The sequence below is a fragment of the Zonotrichia leucophrys genome, chromosome 25 (genome assembly GCF_028769735.1).
Source record: "Zonotrichia leucophrys gambelii isolate GWCS_2022_RI chromosome 25, RI_Zleu_2.0, whole genome shotgun sequence".
NCBI lineage: Eukaryota > Metazoa > Chordata > Aves > Passeriformes > Passerellidae > Zonotrichia > Zonotrichia leucophrys.
In genome coordinates this window covers 2,340,690-2,360,544 of record NC_088194.1, presented here as the reverse complement: position 1 = coordinate 2,360,544, position 19,855 = coordinate 2,340,690, and the positions used below count along the sequence as shown (strand labels likewise).

At 65.5% G+C, this 19,855-nt stretch overlaps 2 protein-coding genes across 3 annotated transcripts; one reads left to right on the top strand and one right to left on the bottom strand.

Annotated features, from left to right (window-relative positions):
- Positions 1–28: 28 nt before the first annotated feature.
- On the top strand, positions 29–10,479 carry PPOX (protoporphyrinogen oxidase). The gene is made up of 13 exons (XM_064732499.1): positions 29–203; positions 414–508; positions 1,526–1,660; positions 3,055–3,170; positions 4,230–4,362; positions 5,763–5,907; positions 6,296–6,492; positions 7,545–7,605; positions 7,745–7,863; positions 7,946–8,071; positions 8,752–8,901; positions 10,113–10,155; positions 10,259–10,479. The coding sequence occupies exons 2-13, from the start codon at positions 422–424 to the stop codon at positions 10,399–10,401; spliced, it is 1,455 nt and encodes a 484-aa protein (XP_064588569.1). The 5' UTR covers positions 29–203; positions 414–421; the 3' UTR covers positions 10,402–10,479.
- B4GALT3 (beta-1,4-galactosyltransferase 3) lies at positions 10,432–19,499 on the bottom strand. 2 transcript variants are annotated; one of them, XR_010442768.1, is made up of 8 exons: positions 19,284–19,499; positions 18,525–18,923; positions 16,483–16,718; positions 15,374–15,564; positions 14,002–14,124; positions 13,128–13,232; positions 10,920–11,606; positions 10,432–10,779 (listed from the first exon to the last, which is right to left on the bottom strand). XR_010442768.1 is itself a non-coding variant. In XM_064732500.1 (7 exons), the coding sequence occupies exons 2-7, from the start codon at positions 18,790–18,792 to the stop codon at positions 11,225–11,227; spliced, it is 1,305 nt and encodes a 434-aa protein (XP_064588570.1). In that variant the 5' UTR covers positions 18,793–18,923; positions 19,284–19,499; the 3' UTR covers positions 10,432–11,224. The 2 variants fall into 2 exon arrangements, 1 of the variants encoding a protein (XP_064588570.1); XM_064732500.1 differs by having other exon boundaries at positions 10,432–11,606.
- Between the last annotated feature and the right edge of the window lie 356 nt (positions 19,500–19,855).

Here is a 19,855-nt window from a genome sequence, read left to right as displayed (position 1 = left end):
GTGGTCACCGCGGCGTGCCGTGCGCGATGATTGGCTGGTGGCGTAGTAGGTGTGGCTTATCACCATAGGCGCGCTTCCTCTCGGAGCGGTACGCTGTCCATCAACGCGCTGCGCCTTCCCATTGGTCCGCGTGCTCTGAGCCCCGCCCCTTCCCCTGATAAGCAGCGGGAAGGGGCGTGGCCAGCGCGGCGGACTCGGGACAGGTGAGGGGAGGGTCCCGGAGCTGAGGGGCCCGGCGAGACCGGGGGGTCCCGGAGGGTCTGGGGGCTCCCGGTGGGTCCGGGTGCTTCCGAGCGGCTCTGGGAGCTCCTGGCGGGTCTGGGGGCTCCCGGCGGGTCCCGGGGTGCGGGGCTGGGCAGATCTGGGAGCTCCCGGTGCGTCCGGGGGCTCCGCTCTGACCGTGCCCGCCCCAGCTCCCCTCATGCCGCCCACCGTGGCCGTCGTGGGCGGCGGCATCAGCGGCCTGGCCGCCTGCTACCACCTGGTGCGCGCCCCCCGCCCGCCCAAGGTGAGAGAGCGTGCGACCCCCGAACCTTCCCCCGCGGGACCCCCGAACCTTCCCCCGTTCCATCCCGGGACCCCCGAACCTTCCCTGCTCCATCCGGTGAACCCCGCTCCCGTTCCTTCCCGGTGTCCGTCCCTCCCCGGTGCTCCCGCTCTTCCGCGTCACCCCAGGACCCCCGATGTCCATCCCCGGGACCCCCAATCCCGCCGGGGTTCCCTTTTCCCTCCCGGGGACCCCAATTCCTCCAGAGTCCCAATTCCCGCGGGGTCGCGGTTGTGATTCGGGGTCCCGGTGGTGACCCGGGGGTCCCGGTTGTGATCCCGGAGGTCCCGGTGTTGATTTGGGGTTCCTGGGGGTGACTCGGTGTTCCTGGTGTTGATTTGGGGGTCCCGGTGTTGACTCGCGGGTCCCGGGGTGATTTGGGGTCCCGGTTGTCATTGGGGGTCCCGGGGGTGACTCCAGGTCCCCGTGCTGAACCGGGGGTCCCGGTTATGATTGTGGGGTCCCCGTGGTGATTTGGGTTCCCATTGATGATCCGGGGGTCCCGGTGGTGACCAGGGGGGTCCTGGGGATGACTCGGGGGTCCCGAGATTCCCAGTTATGATCTGGGGGTTCCCGTGGTTACCGGTATTCCCAGTGGTGACTGGTGGTCCCGGTTGTGATTCCGGGGGTCCCGGGGTTCCCGGTTATGATCCCGGGGTTGCTGGTGTTGATTCGGGGTACCGGGGGTCCCGGTTGTGATTCGGGGTCCCGGTGGTGGTTTGGGGTTCCCGGTGGTGACCCGGGGGTCCCGGTTATGATCGCGGGGTTCCCGGTGTTGATTCGGGGTGCCGGGGGTCCCGGTGTTGATTCGGGGGTCCCGGTTGTGATCTGGAGTTCCCAGTGTTGACTCGGGGGTCCCGGTGTTGATTTGGGGTCCCGAGGTTCCCGGTTATGATCGCGGGGTTCCCGGTGTTGATTCGGGGTGCCGGGGGTCCCGGTTGTGACCCGGGGGTCCCGTTGGTGATTCCGTGTCCCCAGGTGGTGCTGCTGGAGGCCAGCGGCCGTTTCGGGGGGTGGCTGCAGAGCACCCGCAGCCCCGAGGGCGCCGTGTTCGAGCATGGCCCGAGGGGCGTCCGGCCCGCGGGGCCCGCGGGGGCGCAGACCCTGCACATGGTACGGGGGAATGGGGGGGTCCTGGGGGGTCCCCGGGGCTGGGTTTGGGGTCACAGAGGGGTCCCAGGGTGGGTTTGTGGTGATAAAAGGCGTTCCTGAAGGGCTGGGGGGAATTTGAGGGGGCCCCGGGGGTTGGTTTTGGGGTCACAGAGGGGTCCGGGGGGGCTGGGTTTGGGGTTCCAGAGGGGTCTCTGAGCTGGATTTGGATGACAGAGGGGGTTCTGGGGGGCTGGAGGGGTTCTGGGGGGAGCTTATGGTGCCAGAGGGGTTCCTGGGTGGGTATTGGGGGTCCCTGGGGCTGGGTTTGGGGTCACAGAGGGGTCCCAGGGTGGGTTTCTGGTGACCAAAGGCGTTCCTGAGGGGCTGGGGGGAATTTGAGGGTGTCCCTGGGTTTGGTTTTGGGGTCACAGAGGGGTCCTGAGGGGCTGGGTTTGGGGTTCCAGAGGGGTCTCTGAGCTGGATTTGGGATGACAGAGAGGGTTCTGGGGGGAGCTTATGGTGCCAGAGGGGTTCCTGGGTGGGTATTGGGGGTCCCTGGGTTTGATTTTGGGGTGACAGAGGGGTCCTGGGGGGCTGGGGGGGGAGTCCCTGGGGCTGGGTTTGGGGTCACAGAGGGGTCCCAGGGTGAGTTTGTGGTGACAAAAAGGGTTCCTGAGGGGCTGGGGGGAATTTGAGGGGGCCCCGGGGGTTGGTTTTGGGGTCACAGAGGGGTCCTGGGTGGGTATTGGGGGTCCCTGGGTTTGGTTTTGGGGTGACAGAGGGGTCCCTGGGGTTTGGGTGGGTCTCTGGGAAGAATTTTTGGGGTCTCTGGATGATTTTGGGGGTTCCTTGATGAATCCTGGCAGTCTCCCTGGATGAATTTTGGGGGTCCCTGAGTAGATCCTGGGGGTCCCTGGATGATTTTTTGGGGTCCCTGGATGAATTCTGGGAGCCCTTGAATGAATTTTGGGGTCCCTGGTTGAATTCTGGGAATCTCTGGATGAATTTTGGGGTCCCACAGTGTGGATTCTGGGGGTCCCTGTGTGAATTATGGGAGTCCCTGGATGATTGTTGAGGTCTCTGGATGTATTTTGGGAATCTCTGGATGAATTTTGGGGGTCCCTGAGTGGATCCTGGGGGTCCCTGGATGATTTTTTGGGGTCCCTGGATGAATTCTGGGAGCCCTTGAATGAATTTTGGGGTCCTTAGATGAGTCCTGGGAATCATCTGGAAGAATTTTGGGGTCCCTGTGTGAATTATGGGAGTCCCTGGATGATTGTTGAGATCTCTGGATGTATTTTGGGAATCTCTGGATGAATTTTGGGGGTCCCTGCATGGATCCTGGGGGTCCCTGGATGATTTTTGGGGTCCCTGGATGACTCGGGTGTCCCTGGTGTCCCTCTGTGTCCCCGCAGGTGTCGGAGCTGGGGCTGGCCGGTGACATCCTGGCTGTCCCCAAGGAGCACCCGGCGGCTCGGAACCGCTTCCTGTACCTGGGGGGGACCCTGCACCCCCTGCCCTCGGGCCTCGGGTGGGTGGCACCTGTCCCTTGTCACCAGGGCCACCTCCCCCTGTCACCAATGGCACCTTTTGACTGTGCGGTGTCCCCAGGGGTTGCTCAGGGCTGTCCCCAATGTCCCCCCAATGTCCCCATGTGTCCCCAGGGGTTGCTCAGGGCTGTGCCCAGTGCCACCCCTGTGTGTCCCTGCTGTCCCCAGTGCCACCCCCGCTGTTTCCAGGGGTTCCTGTGGGCTGTGCCCTCTGTCCTTGCTGCCAGCCCCCTGTCCCCAATGCCACCCTGGCTGTCCCCAATGCCACCTCCTGTCCCTGCTGTCCCCAGGGGTTGCTCAGGGCTGTCCCCAATGCCACCCCAATGTCACCATGTGTCCCCAGGGGTTTGCTCCGCGCCGTGCCCCCTGTCCCCAATGTCCCCAGGGGTTGCTCAGGGCTGTCCCCAATGTCCCCAGGGGTTGCTCAGGGCTGTCCCCAATGTCCCCCCTATGTCCCCAGGGGTGTGCTGTGGACTGTGCCCCCTGTCCCTGCTGTCCCCAATGCCACCCCTTTGTGTCCCCTGTGTCCCCAGGGGTGTGCTCTGCACTGTGCCCCTGTGTGTCCCTGCTGTCCCCAATGTCCCCCCTGTGTCCCCAGTATCACCCTTGCTGTGTCCCCAGAGGTTTGCTCTGCACGGTGCCCCCTGTCCCCAATGTCCCCAGGGGTTGCTCAGGGCTGTCCCCAATGTCCCCATGTGTCCCCAGTGTCCCCAGGGGTTGCTCAGGGCTGTCCCCAATGTCCCCCCAATGTCCCCATGTGTCCCCAGAGGTTTGCTCCGCACCCTGCCCCCTGTCCCTGCTGTCCCCAGGGGTTGCTCAGGGCTGTCCCCAATGTCCCCCCAATGTCCCCACTGTCCCCAGGGGTTGCGCGGGGCTGTCCCCACTGTCCCCAGGGGTTGCTCAGGGCTGTCCCCAATGTCCCCCCAATGTCCCCACTGTCCCCAGGGGTTGCTCAGGGCTGTCCCCAATGTCCCCACTGTGTCCCCAGGGGTTGCTCAGGACTGTCCCCAATGTCCCCCCAATGTCCCCACTGTCCCCAGGGGGTTGCTCCGCACGGTGCCCCCGTTCTCGCGGGCCCTGCTCTGGAGCGCCCTGCGCGATCTCCTGACCCCGGCGGGGACGGGGCCGGACGAGAGCGCCCACGGCTTCGCCCAGCGCCGCTTCGGGCCCGAGGTGGGTGCCCCAAAACCCCGGATCTGCCCCAAACCGCCTGGAACCACCCACAGATCCACCCCAAAACCCCAGAACCCGCCAAAACCCTGATCGCCCAAAGCCGCCTGGAACAACCACAGATCCACCCCAAAACACCCAGATCCCCCACAGAACTCCTGATCCACCCCAAAACCCCTGATCCGCCCCAAAACACCTGGAACCACCCACAGATCCACCCCAAAACCCCCAGATCCACCACAGAACTCCTGATTCACCCCAAAACCCTGATCCACCCCAAAATCCCGCATCCACCCCAAAACCTCCTGGAAGCACCCCAAAACTTCCTGCAACCACCCCCAGATCCACCCCAAAACCCCCTGGAACCACCCCAAAACCCCCAGATCCACCCCAAAACCCCCAGATCCACCCCCAGAACCCCCCCAAACCTTCAGATCCACCCCAGAATCCCCTGGAACCACCCCAGAACCCCCCAAACCCTCCAGAAGCCCCCAAAGCCCCGATAACCCCCCAAAGGCCAAACCCCGATAACGGAGCCCAGAGCCCCACCCGGCCTTATCGGGGTCTCCCATGGGCGGGCGGGGTCCCACTGTGCCCCTGTCCGTGTGTCACTGTCCCTGTGTCACTGTCCCTGTGCCTGTGTCACTGTCCCTGTCCCTGTGTCACTGTCACTGTGTCTGTGTCACTGTCACTGTGTCACTGTCCCTGTCCCTGTGTCACTGTCCCTTTGTCCCTGTGTCACTGTCCCTCTGTCCCTGTCCGTGTGTCACTGTCCCTCTGTTCCTGTGTCACTGTCACTGTCCCTGTGTCACTGTCCCTGTCCCTGTGTCACTGTCCCTGTGCCTGTGTCACTGTCACTGTCCCTGTGTCACTGTCCCTGTGTCCCTGTGTCACTGTCCCTGTCCATGTGCCCCTGTGTCACTGTCACTGTGTCACTGTCCCAGTGTCACTGTCCCAGTGTCCCTGTCCCTGTCCCCAGGTGGCAGAGCTGGCCGTGGACTCCCTGTGCCAGGGGGGATGTGTGTCAGTGTCACTGTCCCTGTGTCACTGTCCGTGTGTCCCTGTGTCCCTGTCCCAGTGTCACTGTCCCTGTCCCCAGGTGGCAGAGCTGGCCGTGGACTCGCTGTGCCGGGGGGTGTGTGTCACTGTCCCTGTCCCTGTCCCTGTGTCACTGTCCCTGTCCATGTGTCCCTGTGTCACTGTCCCTGTGTCCCTGTCCCTGTCCCCAGGTGGCAGAGCTGGCGGTGGACTCGCTGTGCCACAGGGGATGTGTGTCACTGTCCCTGTCCCTGTGTCACTGTCCCTGTGTCACTGTCCCTGTCCCTGTGTCACTGTCACTGTGTCATTGTCACTGTCCCTGTGTCACTGTCACTGTGTCATTGTGTCCCTGTCCCTGTCCCCAGGTGGCAGAGCTGGCCGTGGATTCCCTGTGTCGGGGGGTGTTTGCCGGGGACAGCCGGGCCCTGAGCGTGCGCAGCTGCTTCCCTGCCCTGTTCCAGGCCGAGAGAGAGCGGGGCTCCGTGCTGCTGGGGCTGGCACTGCCACACGGTGGGGACATTGGGGACACTGCTGGGGCTGGCACTGCCACACGGTGGGGACATGGGGACACCCTGGGGACACTGCTGGGCTGGCGCTGGCATCTGGTGGGCACAGGGACAGGGGGACACTATGGGGACACTACGGGGACCTCCAGCTGCCACTCCTTGGACAGGTCCATCCCATGGGGCTGGGACAGGGGGACAGAGTGGGGACATCCTGGGGCTGGTGACAAGGTGGGGACACCCCCGGGCTTGGTGACAGCGTGGGGAGCCCTGATTTGGCTGTGACCGGGATCCACTGAGGGCTGGGACGGGAGACACGGGGGGGACACCCCGAGGTTGGCACAGGGGACACCGTGTCCCCATCCCCACACGATGTCCCCGCGGTGTCCCCGCAGGTGGCGGCGGCGGCGGGGCGGGCCCCGAGGCGGGGCTGGCGCGGCGGGCGCGGGCCGAGCGCTGGAGCCAGTGGTCGCTGCGGGGCGGGATGGAGTCCCTGGCGCGCGCCTTGGTGGCCTTCGTGTCGCCGCGCGGCGCCGAGCTGCGCTGCCACTCGCCCCTGACACACCTGTGCCACCGCCGCGGCCGGTGGCAGGTGGGGACACCGCCCGTGCCACCTCCCCCGGTCCCCTTCCCGCTGTCCATGCCCCCCCCACCCGTGTCCCCAATGCTCGCTGTCCCCTCCCCGGTGCTCCCACTCCCGTCTAGAGTGTCCCCAGTCCTGTTTCCAGTGTCCCCAGTGCTGTCCCCAGTCCTGTTTCCCCAGTGTCCCCAGTCTCCTTCTCATTGTCCCCAGTGCCCCCAGTCCCCTCTTCAGTGTCCCCGGTCCTGTTCCCAGTGTCCCCAGTCCCTTCCCTATTGTCCCCATTGCTCCCAGTGTCCCCATTGCCCCCAGTGCCCCCAGTCCCCTCTAGAGTGTCCCCAGTCCTGTTCCCAGTGTGTCCCCAGTGTCCCCAGTCCTGTTCCCAGTGTCCCCAGTGCTGTCCCCAGTCCTGTTCCCAGTGTGTCCCCAGTGTCCCCAGTCTCCTTCTCAGTGTCCCTGGTCCTGTTCCCAGTGTCCCCAGTCCCCTCCCTATTGTCCCCATTGCTCCCAGTGTCCCCAGTCCTGTCCCCAGTCGCCTCCTCATTGTCCCCATTGCCCCCAGTGTCCCCATTGCCCTCAGTGTCCCCAGTGCCCTCCCCAGTGCCCCCCGTCCCCTCTGCACTGTCCCCAGTTCCCCCTGGGCCCCCATTGCCCCCCGTGCCCTCCCCAGTGTCCCCATTGTCCCCAGTGTGCCCAGTCCTGTCCCCAGTCACCTCCTCATTGTCCCCAGTGCCCTCAATGTCGCCACTGTCCCCCGGTTCCCCAGTCCTGTCCCCAATGTCCCCAGTCCCCTCCCCAGTCCTGTCCCTAGTATCTCCAATCACCTCCTCATTGTGCCCATTGCTCCCAGTGTCCTTATTGTCCCCAGTGTCCCCAGTGTCCCCAGTGTCCCCAGTCCCCTCCCCATTGTCTCCACTATCCCCAGTGTCCCCAATCCTGTCCCCATTGCCCCCACTGTCCCCATTGCCCCCAGTGTCCCCAGTCCCCGCTGTCCCCACTGTCCCCATTGCCCTCAGTGTCCCCATTGCCCTCAGTGTCCCCAGTGTCCCCTGCTGTCCCCCCAGCTCACGGTGCCCGGTGCCACCCTCACGGCCGATCACGTCGTCAGCGCCCTCCCGGCCTCAGGTACAGCGCGGGGCTGAGGGGGGGATGTCCCTGCCGTGTCCCCTCCGTGTCCCCTCCGTGTCACTGATGTCCCTGCCGTGTCCCCTCGGTGTCCCCGCGGTGTCACTGATGTCCCTGACGCTGTCCCCGCTGTCCCCAGCGCTGGCGCGGGCGCTGCCGCCCGAGGCGGAGCCGCTGGCTCGGGAGCTCCGGGCGATCCCGGCCGCCTCCGTGGCCGTGGTGAACCTGCAGTACGAGGGCGCGGCGCTGCCCGTCACGGTGAGCGCTGCCCCTGTCCCCAAGGTGTCCCCAAGGTGTCCCCAAACCCCGCGGTGACCCCAGCCCGTCCCCATCCCCGCAGGGCTTTGGGCACCTGGTGCCATCCTCGGAGGACCCGGCGCTCCTGGGCATCGTCTATGACTCGGTGGCGTTCCCGGAGCACGACGGGACCCCCGCGACCCCCGGGGCGGCCTCGCTGCGCCTCACGGTGGGGACACCGCGGGGGACAATGGGGACAACGTGCGGGGTGACAGGAGGGATTTGGGGGGCTCATGGTGGGGACATCTTGGGGGGACAGTGGGGACAACGTGCAGGGTGACAGGAGGGATTTGGGGGGGCCTACAGTGGGTGACCCTGGGGACCCTGTGGGTGTCACAGGGCTGATTTTGGGGTGCTCACAGTGGGTGACACTGGGGATGCCATGGGGTGACCCTGGGGACACTGTGGGTGACACTGGGGACACCATGGGGGTCCCAGGGCTGATTTTGGGGGTCTCACAGTGGGTGACACTGGGGACACTGTGGGTGACCCTGGGGACACCGTGGGTGTCCCAGGGCTGATTTTGGGGGGCTGATGGTGGGTGGCACTGGGGACACTGGGATGGGGTGACCCTGGGGACACTGTGGGTGACACTGGGGACATCATGGGTGTCACAGGGCTGATTTTGGGGGCTCACGGTGGGTGACCCTGGGGACACTGTGGGTGACACTGGGGACCCTGTGGGTGTCCCAGGGCTGATTTTGGGGGGCTGATTGTGGGTGGCACTGGGGACACTGTGGGTGACACTGGGGACACCATGGGGGTCCCAGGGCTGATTTTGGGGTGCTCACTGTGGGTGACACTGGGGACCCTGTGGGTGTCCCAGGGCTGATTTTGGGGTGTCCCCAGGTGATGCTGGGCGGGGCCTGGTTCCAGCAGAGCTTTGGGGACCCCGCCCTGGTGGCCCCGGAGCTGCTGCTGAGCCGGGCACGGGCGGCCGTGAGCGCCCACCTGGGGCTGGCCGGGACCCCCAGAAACGCCATCGTCAGGGTGCAGCAGGTGGGGACACCATGGCGGGCTCTGGGTGGGTGACATTCCGGAGGGGTGACACTTTGGGGGGGCTCTGGGTAGGTGACATTTTGGAGGGTTGCTCTGGGTGGGTGGCACTTTGGGGAGGTGACATTTTGGGGGGGTTCAGGGTGGGTGACATTTCAGAAGGGCTCTGGGTGGGTGGCACTTTGGAGAGGTGACATTCTAGGGTGGCTCTGTGTGGGTGGCACTTGGGGGGGTTCAGGGTGGGTGGCACTTTGGAGAGGTGACACTGCAAGGGTGGCTCTGGGCGAGTGACACTTCTGGGGTGGGTGACACTTTGGAGGGGTGACATTTCAGGGGCGGCTCTGAGTGGGTGACACTTGGGGGGGTGACATTTTGGGGGGATCCAGGGTAGGTGACATTTTGGAGGGTTGCTCTGGGTGGGTGGCACTTTGGGGAGGTGACATTTCAGGGGTGTCTCTGGGTAGGTGACACTCCAAGGGTGGCTGTGGGCGAGTGACACTTCTGGGGTGGGTGACACTTTGGGTGGGTGACATTTCAGGGGTGTCTCTGTGTGGGTGACACTTGGGGGGCTTCAGGGTGGGTGACACTTTGGGGAGGTGACATTTCAGGGGTGGCTCTGGGTGGGTGACACTTTGGAGAGGTGACATTCTAGGGTGTCTCTGTGTGGGTGGCACTTTGGGGAGGTGACATTTTGGGGGGATTCAGGGTGGGTGACATTTCAGGGGTGGCTCTGAGTAGGTGACACTTTGGAGAGGTGACATTCTAGGGTGGCTCTGGGTGGGTGACATTTCAGGGGTGGCTCTGGGCGAGTGACACTTCTGGGGTGGGTGACATTTCAGGGGTGTCTCTGTGTGGGTGGCACTTTGGGGAGGTGACATTTTGGGGGGATTCAGGGTGGGTGACATTTCAGGGGTGTCTCTGTGTGGGTGACACACTGGGGAGGTGACATTTTGGGGGGTTCAGGGTGGGTGACATTTCAGAAGGGCTCTGGGTGGATGGCACTTTGGAGGGGTGACATTTCAGGGGTGTCTCTGTGTGGGTGACACTTGGGGGGCTTCAGGGTGGGTGACATTTCAGGGGTGTCTCTGTGTGGATGACACTTTGGGGAGGTGACATTTTGGGGGGTTCAGGGTGGGTGACATTCTAGGGTGGCTCAGGGTGGGTGACATTGCAGGGGTGTCTCTCAGGGTCTCACCCGTGTCCCCTTTTCCCAGGACTGCATCCCGCAGTACACGCTGGGACACTGGGAGCGCTTAGGTGAGAGTGGCAGCCCTGGGGGTGTCCCCATTGTCCCCGGGGGTGTCCCCACTGTCCCCAGAGTGTCCCCAGAGTGTCCCCACTGTCCCCATTGTCCCCCCAGAGCGCATCCAGCGGTTCCTCAAGGAGCAGCAGCTGCCCCTGACCCTCATCGGCGCCTCCTACTCGGGGGTCTCCGTCAACGACTGCATTGCCGGTGCCAGGGCGGCCGTGGGCAGGATTTTGGGGTCCCCCCCCGAGCCCTGAACCCCCCATGGCCGCCAGTGTAGGACAAAATGAATTTTTTTTTTTTTTAATTGAAAAAAAACCCCTTTTAGAAAGGTCCAGGGAGCGGCTCATAAATACAATAAATACCCGCGTGCCCCAGCTGGGACCCCAAAACCCGATCTGGGGACCCCAAAAACTCACCAGGGACCCCAAAACCGATCTGGGGACACCAAAACCCCACCGGGGACTCTAAAACAGATCTGGGGATCCCAAAACCCAGCCAGGGACCCCAAAACCCGATCTGGGGATCCCAAAACTGATCCGGGGACACCAAAACCCAGCCAGAGACCCCAAAACCGATCTGGGGACCCCAAAACCCCACCGGGGACTCTAAAACCAATCTGGGGATCCTAAAACCTCACCAGGGACCCCAAAACCAATCTGGAGAGCTCAAAACCTCACTGAGGACCCAAAAACTGCTCTGGGGACCCTAAAACAAATCCAGGGACCCCAAAACCGATCTGGGGACTCCAAAACCAATCTGGGGATCCCAAAACCTCACCAGGGACCCCAAAACCAATCTGGGGAGCTCAAAACCTCACAGAGAACCCCAAAACCCAGCCAGGGACCCCAAAACGGATCTGGGGACATCAAAACCGATGCAGGGAGCCCAAAGCCCCACCAGGGGGATGGGGGCCAGGGCTGGGAGACCCCTGTGTCCCTGTCCCCAAGGGTGTCCCTGTCCCCATTGGGGTGTCCCCAGTGCCCCCCAGGGGTGTCCCTGTCCCCATTGGGGTGTCCCCAGTGTCCCCCATCCCAGAGCGCACACATCCCCGCTGCTGTCCATCCATGGGGAGGGGTCTCAAGGCAGGGCCGATGCCACGCTCCGGTTGCCGCCCCCCGCTGTCGCCGTCACTGTCCCCTCGCGGCGGGGCGTGGCCGCGCTGCCGTTGTTGTCGCCGCGGCGGGGCGGTGACAGCGACAGCGACAGCGCCAGCGGCAGCAGCGCGGGCAGGTCCTCGCGGGGCGCTTTGCGCAGCATCTCCTGCCGGAAGCGGCTGGCGGCGGAACCGGAACCGGCACCGGCGGCGGCACCGGGGCGGGCGCGGGCGCGGGGGTCGCAGCCGATGTCGGCCGTGAGGTTGGTGTAGAGCGGGAGCAGCTCCCGCGCCAGCAGCGCGTAACTGAGCGAGTTCATCCCGTCCTGCGTCCACGTGCGCTGCGTGCGCACCAGCAGGTCGAACCTGGGGACACGCCAGAGATGGCACTGATGTCACCCGTGTCCCCTCCCGGTGCCCCCTACACCTGCAACAGCAGGTCAAATCTGGGGACACACCAGAGATGGCACTGATGTCACCCATGTCCCCCGTGTCCCCTCCGGTGCCCCCTGCACCCGCACCAGCAGGTGGAACCTGGGGACACAGCCCAGATGTCACTGATGTCCCCTGTGTCCCCTTGGAGTCACCCCACACCTGCACCAGCAGGTCGAACCTGGGGACACAGCCCAGATGGCACTGATGTCACCTGTGTCCCCTCAGGGCCATCCCAGAGCCCCCTGCACCTGGGGACACAGCCCGACATTGTCACCCGTGTCCCCTCTGTCCCCTCCCAAAGCCCCCTGCACCTGCAGGTCAAACCTGGGGACACGCCTGACATTGTCACTGATGTCACCTGTGTCCCCTCCTGGTGCCCCCTACACCTGCACCAGCAGGTCGAACCTGGGGACACAGCCCAGATGTCACCTGTGTCCCCTCTGTCCCCTCGCGGCCACCCCGGAGTCACCTGCACCAGCAGGTGGAACCTGGGGACACGCCAGAGATGGCACTGATGTCACCCGTGTCCCCTCCCAGAGCCCCCTGCACCAGCAGGTGGAACCTGGGGACACAGCCCAACATTGTCACTGATGTCACCCGTGTCCCCTTGGAGTCACCCCGCACCCACACCAGCAGGTGGAACCTGGGGACATGCCTGACATTGTCACCTGCGTCCCCTCTGTCCCCTCGTAGCCCCCTGCACCTGTAAGTCAAACCTGGGGACACAGCCCAGATGTCATTGATGTCACCTGTGTCCCCTCGGAGCCACCCTACACCTGCACCAGCAGGCTGAACCTGGGGACACGCCAGAGATGGCACTGATGTCACCTGTGTCCCCTGTGTCCCCTTAGGGCAACCCCAGAGCCACCTGCACCAGCAGGTGGAACCTGGGGACACAGCCCAACATTGTCACTGATGTCACCTGTGTCCCCTTGGAGTCACCCCACACCTGCACCAGCAGGTGGAACCTGGGGACACAGCCCAGATGTCACCTGTGTCCCCTCTGTCCCCTCACGGCCACCCCGGAGTCACCTGCACCAGCAGGCTGAACCTGGGGACACAGCCCAACATTGTCACTGATGTCACCTGTGTCCCCTTAGAGTCACCCCGCACCCACACCAGCAGCTGGAACGTGGGGACACCCCTGACATTGTCACCTGCGTCCCCTCTGTCCCCTCGTAGCCCCCTGCACCTGCAGGTTGAACCTGGGGACACAGCTCAGATGGCACTGACGTCCCCTCGGGCCACCCCTGGAGCCACCTGCACCTGGGGACACAGCCCGACATTGTCACCCGTGTCCCCTGTGTCCCCTTAGAGTCACCCTGCACCTGCACCAGCAGGGGGAACCTGGGGACACGCCCGAGATGTCCCCTGTGTCCCCTTGGGCCCACCCTGCACCAGCACCTGGGGACACGCCCGACATTGTCCCCGTGTCCCCCGTGTCCCCCGCACCTGTGCGGGTTCTCCTCGTTGCCTTTGTCGCTCTTGTGTTTGACCATTTTGTAGTGGCCGATGGAGACGGGAGGGCGGGAGATCTTCATCCCGGCCAGGCGCACCCTGCGGGACAGCGGGGACAGCGGCGACAATGGCACCGGGGCGGGGACAGCGGCACCGGGGCGGGGACAGCGACAGCGACAGCCCCGGGGTGGGGCCGGAGCGCTGGGACAGCCCCCGTGTCCCCAGCGGTGGGGACACAAATATGGGGACAGCGAGAAAGGAGGGTCACGGTGTCACCCTGAGGGGACAGCGACACCCCCGAGGTGGCCCTCAGGGTGGTGGCACGGCTCCAGGGTGGCAGTGACAGCCACCACACAATGACACCATGTCACCCTGAGGGGACAGGGCATGGGGACATCTCTGGGGTAATGTCACACCCTCTGTGTCCCCTCCCAGAGCAATGCCACACCCCTGTGTCCCCTCCCAGGGCAATGTCACATCCCCAATGTCCCACCCAGGGCAATGCCACACCCCCCATGGCACTGTCACACCCTCTGTGTCCCCTCCCAGAGCAATGTCACCATCCCTCATGGCACTGTCACACCCTTTGTGTCCCCTCCCAGGGCAATGTCACCATCCCTCATGGCACTGTCACACCCCTGTGTCCCCTCCAGAGCAATGTCACCATCCCCCATGGCAATGCCACACCCCTTGTGTCACCTCCCAGGGCAATGTCACCATCCCTCATGGCACTGTCACACCCCTTGTGTCCCCCCAAGGTGACAGAACACCCCCTGTGTCCCCCCCAGCTCGGTGGGCACACGATGCCACCCCCCAAGTGCCACACGCCCGTGCCATGGCAGTGTCCCCAGGCTGTCCCCAGCCCTACCTGGTGGCGATGTCATCGTCCTCGCCCCCCCAGCCCCAGTACTCGTTGGGGAACCCGTTGATCTTCATGTACTGGTCTGGGGTCAGCGCCGAGACCCCCCCGAAATACTGCGGGTACGGCAGGCTGGGGACACGGGGGACACTGTCACACCTCTGTGACACCCCCAGGGCACGGGGGACACTGTCACACCTCTGTGACACCCCCAGGGCAATGCCACACCCCTCGTGTCCCCCCCAGCACAATGTCACACCTCCCATGGCAATGCCACATCCCTTGTGTCCCCCCCAAGGTGACAGAACATCCCCCATGTCCCCTCCAGGACACTGTCACACCTCTGTGACACCCCCATGGCAATGCCACATCCCTTGTGTCCCCCTGCAAGGTGACAGAACGCCCTTCGTGTCCCCTCCCAAAGGGATGTCACACCCCTCATGTCCCCTCCAGGACAATGTCACACCCTCTGTGTCCCCTCCAGGGCAGTGTCACACCCTCTGTGTCCCCTCCAGGACAATGCCACATCCCTTGTGTCCCTCCCTAAGGTGACAGAACAGCCTTCATGTCCCCACCAGGACAGTGTCACACCCTCTGTGTCCCTCCCCTCAAGGTGACAGAACATCCCCCATGTCCCCTCCAGGGCAATGCCACATCTTCTGTGTCCCCAAGATGTCCCCAGGGCGTCCCCAAGGTGCCCCAGGGTGTCCCCAGGGTGCCCCAAGGTGCCCCAGGGTGTCCCCAAGGTGTCCCCAAGATGTCCCCAGGGTGTCCCCAGGATGTCCCCAAGGTGTCCCCAAGGTGTCCCCAGCGTGTCCCCAAGGTGCCCTAGGGTGTCCCCAGGGTGTCCCCAGGGTGTCCCCAGGGTGTCCCCAGAGCGTCCCCATGACGTCCCCAAGATGTCCCCAGAGCGTCCCCAAGGTGCCCCAAGGTGTCCCCAGGGTGTCCCCAGGGTGTCCCCAAGGTGTCCCCAGGGCGTCCCCAAGGAGCCCCAAGGTGCCCCAGGGTGTCCCCAAGGTGCCCCAAGATGTCCCCAGGGCGTCCCCAAGGTGCCCCAAGATGTCCCCAGGGCATCCCCAAGGTGCCCCAGGGTGTCCCCAGGGTGTCCCCAAGATGTCCCCAGGGTGTCCCCAAGATATCCCCAGGGTGTCCCCAAGGAGCCCCAAGGTGTCCCCAAGATGTCCCAGGGTGCCCCCAAGATGTCCCAGGGTGCCCCCAAGATGTCCCCAGGGCGTCCCCAAGGTGCCCCAAGGTGTCCCCAGGGCGTCCCCAAGGTGCCCCAAGGTGCCCCAAGGTGCCCTGGGGCGTCCCCAAGATGTCCCCAGGGTGTCCCCAGGGTGTCCCCAAGATGTCCCCAGGGTGTCCCCAGGGTGTCCCTCACCTGTACCCGAATTTGTTCATGGCCACGGAGGCGTGTTTGGGGTTCCAGGGGTCGCACGTGTACAGGTTGTGGTCGTTCTCGGGGATCAGGTCCACGTCGTGCAGGAACAGGCAGTCCCAGTCCTCGTCCTTGAGCGCCTCCTTCACGCCCACGTTCAGCAGCTTGGCCCGGTTAAACGTGCAGTTCCCGGCCTGGGGACACCCCAAAATATCCTGGGGTTACCCCAAAATGTTCTGGGGTCACCCCAAAATATCCTGGGAACACCCCAACACCCCAAACCACCCCATTGAACCATCTCTTCACACCCACGTTCAGCAGCTTGGCCTGGTTAAACGTGCAGTTCCTGACCTGGGGTCACCCCAAAATCTCCTGGGGTTACCCCAAAATCTCCTGGGGTCACTCCAAACCGCCTCTAACCCACCCTGGGGACCCCTCAAACCACCTTGAGGACCCCCTAAAACCCTCCTGGTTACCCCTCAAAACACCTTAAAATCACCCTGGGGATCCCCCAAACCCACCTGAAGACCCCCAAACCCCCTTTGGCACCCCCCAAACCACCTCAAACCCCCCTGGGCACCCCCAAACCACCCTGGGGACCCCCGAAACCACACTGAGAACCTCCTGAACCACCCCAAACCCCCCTGGGGACCCCACAAACCCACCTCAAACCCCCCTGGGCACCCCCAAACCACCCCTGGGCACCCCCAAACCCCCCTGGGGACCCCACAAACCCCCCCAAGGACCCCTCAAACCCCCCTGGGGATGCCCCAAACCCCCCCTTCAGAACCCCCAAACCCCCCTGGGCACCCCCAAACCCCCTCAAGGACCCCTCAAACCACCTCAAACCCCCCTGGGCACCCCCAAAACCACACTAAGAAGCTCCTGAACCACCCCAAACCACCCTGAGGATCCCCCCAAATCCCCCTGGGGACCCCTCAAACCACCTCAAATCCCCCTGGGTACCCCCCAAACCCCCCCTTGGGCACCCCCAAACCCCCCCAAGGACCCCTCAAACCCCCCCAAGGACCCCTCAAACCACCTCAAACTCCCCTGGGCACCCCCAAACCCCTCCAAGGACCCCTCAAACCCCCCCGGGCACCCCCTGGCACCTGGTGCACCACGTAGATGCCGTAGTGCAGCTGCTGGCGCTGCAGGAAGGGGTGCAGGTAGTAGAGCAGGTGGCCCAGGTGGCCCTCGCGGTTGCGGTGGGGGACGATGACGGCGGTCCTGGAGCGCGACTCGCACTGGGGGGGTCGGTAACGCCCCCCCCGCTGCACCCCCGGGTTCTTGGCCTGGATCTGCTCCAGCGACGGCGCCCGCGAGAAGGACACGGCCAGGGGGCCCACTGTGGGCAGGGGGCATGAGAGAGGGGGGCATTGGGGGGAGGGGGCATTGAGGGGCATGGAGAGGGGCTGGGGGCCCACTGTGGGCAGGGGGCAGTGAGAGAGGGGCATTGGGAGGGGCATTGGGGGCACTCAGAGCCCACTGTGGGCAGGGGGCATTGTGGGGAGGGGCATTGGGGGCACTGAGAGGGGCATTGAGGAGCATTGGGGGGCACTGGGAAGGCCAGGGGTCCCACTGTGGGGAGGGGGCATTGTGGGGAGGGGGCATTGAGGGGCATTTGGGGGGTTGATAGGGGTATTGGGATGGCCAGGGGGCCCAGTGTGGGCAGGGGGAAATGAGAGGGGCATTGGGGGGCACGGAGAGGGGCATTGGGGGCCCACTGTGGGCAGGGGGCAGTGAGAGAGAGGGGCATTGGGGGCATTTGGGGGGCGCTGAGAGGGGTATTTGGGGGCACTGGAATGGCCAGGGGGCCGGCCCACTGTGGGCAGGGGGCATTGTGGGGAGGGGGCATTGAGGGGCATTTGGGGGGCACTGAGGGGGGCATTGGGGGCCCACTGTGGGGAGGGGGCAGTGAGAGGGGGGGCACTGGGGGGGCTGAGAGGGGCATTGGGGGGCACTGGGGGCATTCGGAGCCCACTGTGGGCAGGGGGCAGTGAGAGAGGGGGGCATTGGGGGACATTTGGGGGGCACTGGGGGCACTGGGACAGCCAGGGGGCCCAGTGTGGGGAGGGGGTGGGAGAGAGGGGCACTGGGGGGCATTGAGGGCACTGAGAGGGGCATTGGGGGGCCACAGTGGGGAGGGGGCATTGAGAGAGGGGGGCATTGTGGGGTGGGGGCATTGAGGGGCACTGAGGAGCATTTGGGGGGCACTGGGATGGCCAGGGGGCCCAGTGTGGGGAGGGGGCGTGAGAGGGGGGGCACTGGGGGGCACTGAGGGGAGGGGGCAATGAGAGGCATGGAGAGGGGCACTGGGGGCACTGAGAGGGGCACTGAAGGCACTGAGAGGGGCATTGGGGGGCACTGTGAGGAGGGGGCATGAGGGGGGGGTACTGGGGGGCATTGAGGGCACTGAGAGGGGCCCATTGTGGGGAGGGGGTACTGAGAGGGGCATTGGGGGGGGCACTGAGAGGGGCATTGGGACGGCCAGGGGGCCCAGTGTGGGGAGGGGGCAGTGAGGGGCATTTGGGGGGCACTGAGAGGGGCATTGAGGGCACTGAGGGGCACTGGGGGGCACTGAGGGGAGGGGGCATGAGGGGGGGGTACTGTGGGCATTGGGGGCACTGAGAGGTGCCCACTGTGGGGAGGGGGCACTGGGGAGCCCCAAACTGGGCCGGGTTTGTTCCCCCCAACCCCACCCCGGGGGTCCCGGGCTTTGCCCCCCCCCCCCAGATTTCCCTTCCCGACCCGGTTCCGGCCCGGGGGGAGGACGCGAGGTGGGGGCGGCACCGACGGGGGAACGGGAACGGGAACCGGTCTGACCGGTTCTACTGCCCGGGGAAGGCTCGGGCCCTGCCCGGGAGGAACCGGTTCCGTACCGGGAGAGGGGCTGGAACCGGTTATTTACCGGGGAGAGCGGCGGCACCGGTTCCTCCCCGCTCCTCGCTCTCTCCCCGTTCCCCTCCCGGTTTCTCCCTCGGGGTCCCCGTTCCCTTCCCGTTCTCCCCGTTCCCGTCCCGGTTCCATCCCCGGGGGTCTCCGTTCCCCTCCCGTTCCCTCCCGGTTCCCCCTCAAGGCTCTCCTCTCTCCCGTTCCTGTCCCGGTTCCCCCGTTCCTGTCCCGGTTCCCCTCCCGTTTCCCCCGTTCTCACCGAGGAACGGCGATCTCTCGGGGCAGAACGGCAGCGGCCTTGCAGGATCCGGCGTCGCTGCGGGGCCATTCCCGGTGCCGCCACCGACGCGGCTCAGGTTGGCGTACACGTCGTGGGTGCGGGAATAATCCACGGCGGGACCGGCGGAGCGACCGAACAGCGCCGTGAGGTTACGGAAGCCACCGAGCGAGAAATACGCCACGAAAGCGAACTGGCACCCGACCAGCAGCGCCAGCGAGCACGGCCGCTCCAGCAGCCGCCGCAGCATCGCGGGGCCGCCCGGTGTTACCGGGAGCCGCCCGGTGTTACCGGAAAGCCTCCCGGTGTTACCGGAGAGCCGCCCGGTGTTACCGGAGAGCCGCCCAAGCGGCCCGGGGCAGCATGGCGGGAGCACCGGGGCTGCGGGATAGAGGAGACACGGATTGGAGCGGCACCGGGGATGGAACGGGGCCGCTCCGGTACCGGGAAAGGAGAGGGGGTTGTTCGGTGCTCGTCGGTAAAGGGAAATGGGCAGGCTCAGCGCAGCGCCCGTGTAGCACCGCGAGGGGATCGGGCCACGCGGTGCCGATCTCCGGTACCGGGAAGGGCCCGGTTCAGTCCCCGCCCGGCCCCGGTACCCGCTCCAGTCCCGGTCCCGGTTCTGCCCCCCCCGGTTCCGGTACCCGCCCCGGCACTGCCGGGCTCGGCTTGGCGCTCCCACCCCCCGAGCAGCCCCCGCGGGTCACCCCCCTGCCCCCGGTCCCGCTCCGGTCCCGGTACCTGCCCGGGCCCGCTCAGCCCCGCCCGGCCGCCGCCATCTTGGAGCGGAGGGCGCGGTGTGATGACGTCACAGGGCGGGGCCGCGGCGGGGTCACGCTCCGGGCGGGCGGAGAGGGCACAGCGGGGAGGGAGCGGCCGGAGAGAACCGGAGAGGGTCCCGAGGAGGCTCCGGTGGCGCTCGGTGACCCCGGAACGGAGCGCAGGGCCCGCAGAGACCCGGGAGTGCCCGGGGAGGGCGTGGCCTGTGTCAGTCACGCCCTGAGGGGGCGCGGTCAGACTGGGCGCCGTCGCCGTGGCAACCGCGCTTTTCCCCGCCCCTTCCTTGAATTTTTTCAATTTCTTTGGTGACGTCACGACAAGAAAGGGCTGTGATTGGACGCGGGATTGGCGAGGCGTGTCCGCGCCACGTGTGGCACTTTTTTTTTTTCCACTCTTCGCGTTTGTGCGCATGCGCTGCGCGTCTGCCCACACGCGTCATGGCGGCGCTCACAGCTGCCCTTGCCCTTCCCATCCACGGCGTTCCCGCTCCAAGCACACAATGGCGTCACATCTGCCCACATGCAACACAGAGC

Bases quoted from the DNA above. Each gene is read 5' to 3' on its own strand.
- PPOX (XM_064732499.1), top strand. From the start codon at position 422: ATGCCGCCCACCGTGGCCGTCGTGGGCGGCGGCATCAGCGGCCTGGCC. The intron at 3,171-4,229 runs GTGGGTGGCACC...CACTGTCCCCAG, and splicing joins CCCCTGCCCTCGGGCCTCGG to GGGGTTGCTCCGCACGGTGC. The intron at 8,072-8,751 runs GTGGGGACACCG...GGGTGTCCCCAG, and splicing joins CGGCCTCGCTGCGCCTCACG to GTGATGCTGGGCGGGGCCTG.
- B4GALT3 (XM_064732500.1), bottom strand. From the start codon at position 18,792: ATGCTGCGGCGGCTGCTGGAGCGGCCGTGCTCGCTGGCGCTGCTGGTC. The intron at 15,565-16,482 runs GTGCCAGGGGGT...GGGTGTCCCCAG, and splicing joins GCATCTACGTGGTGCACCAG to GCCGGGAACTGCACGTTTAA. The intron at 11,607-13,127 runs GTGCGGGGGACA...GCGTGTCCCCAG, and splicing joins AACGAGGAGAACCCGCACAG to GTTCGACCTGCTGGTGCGCA.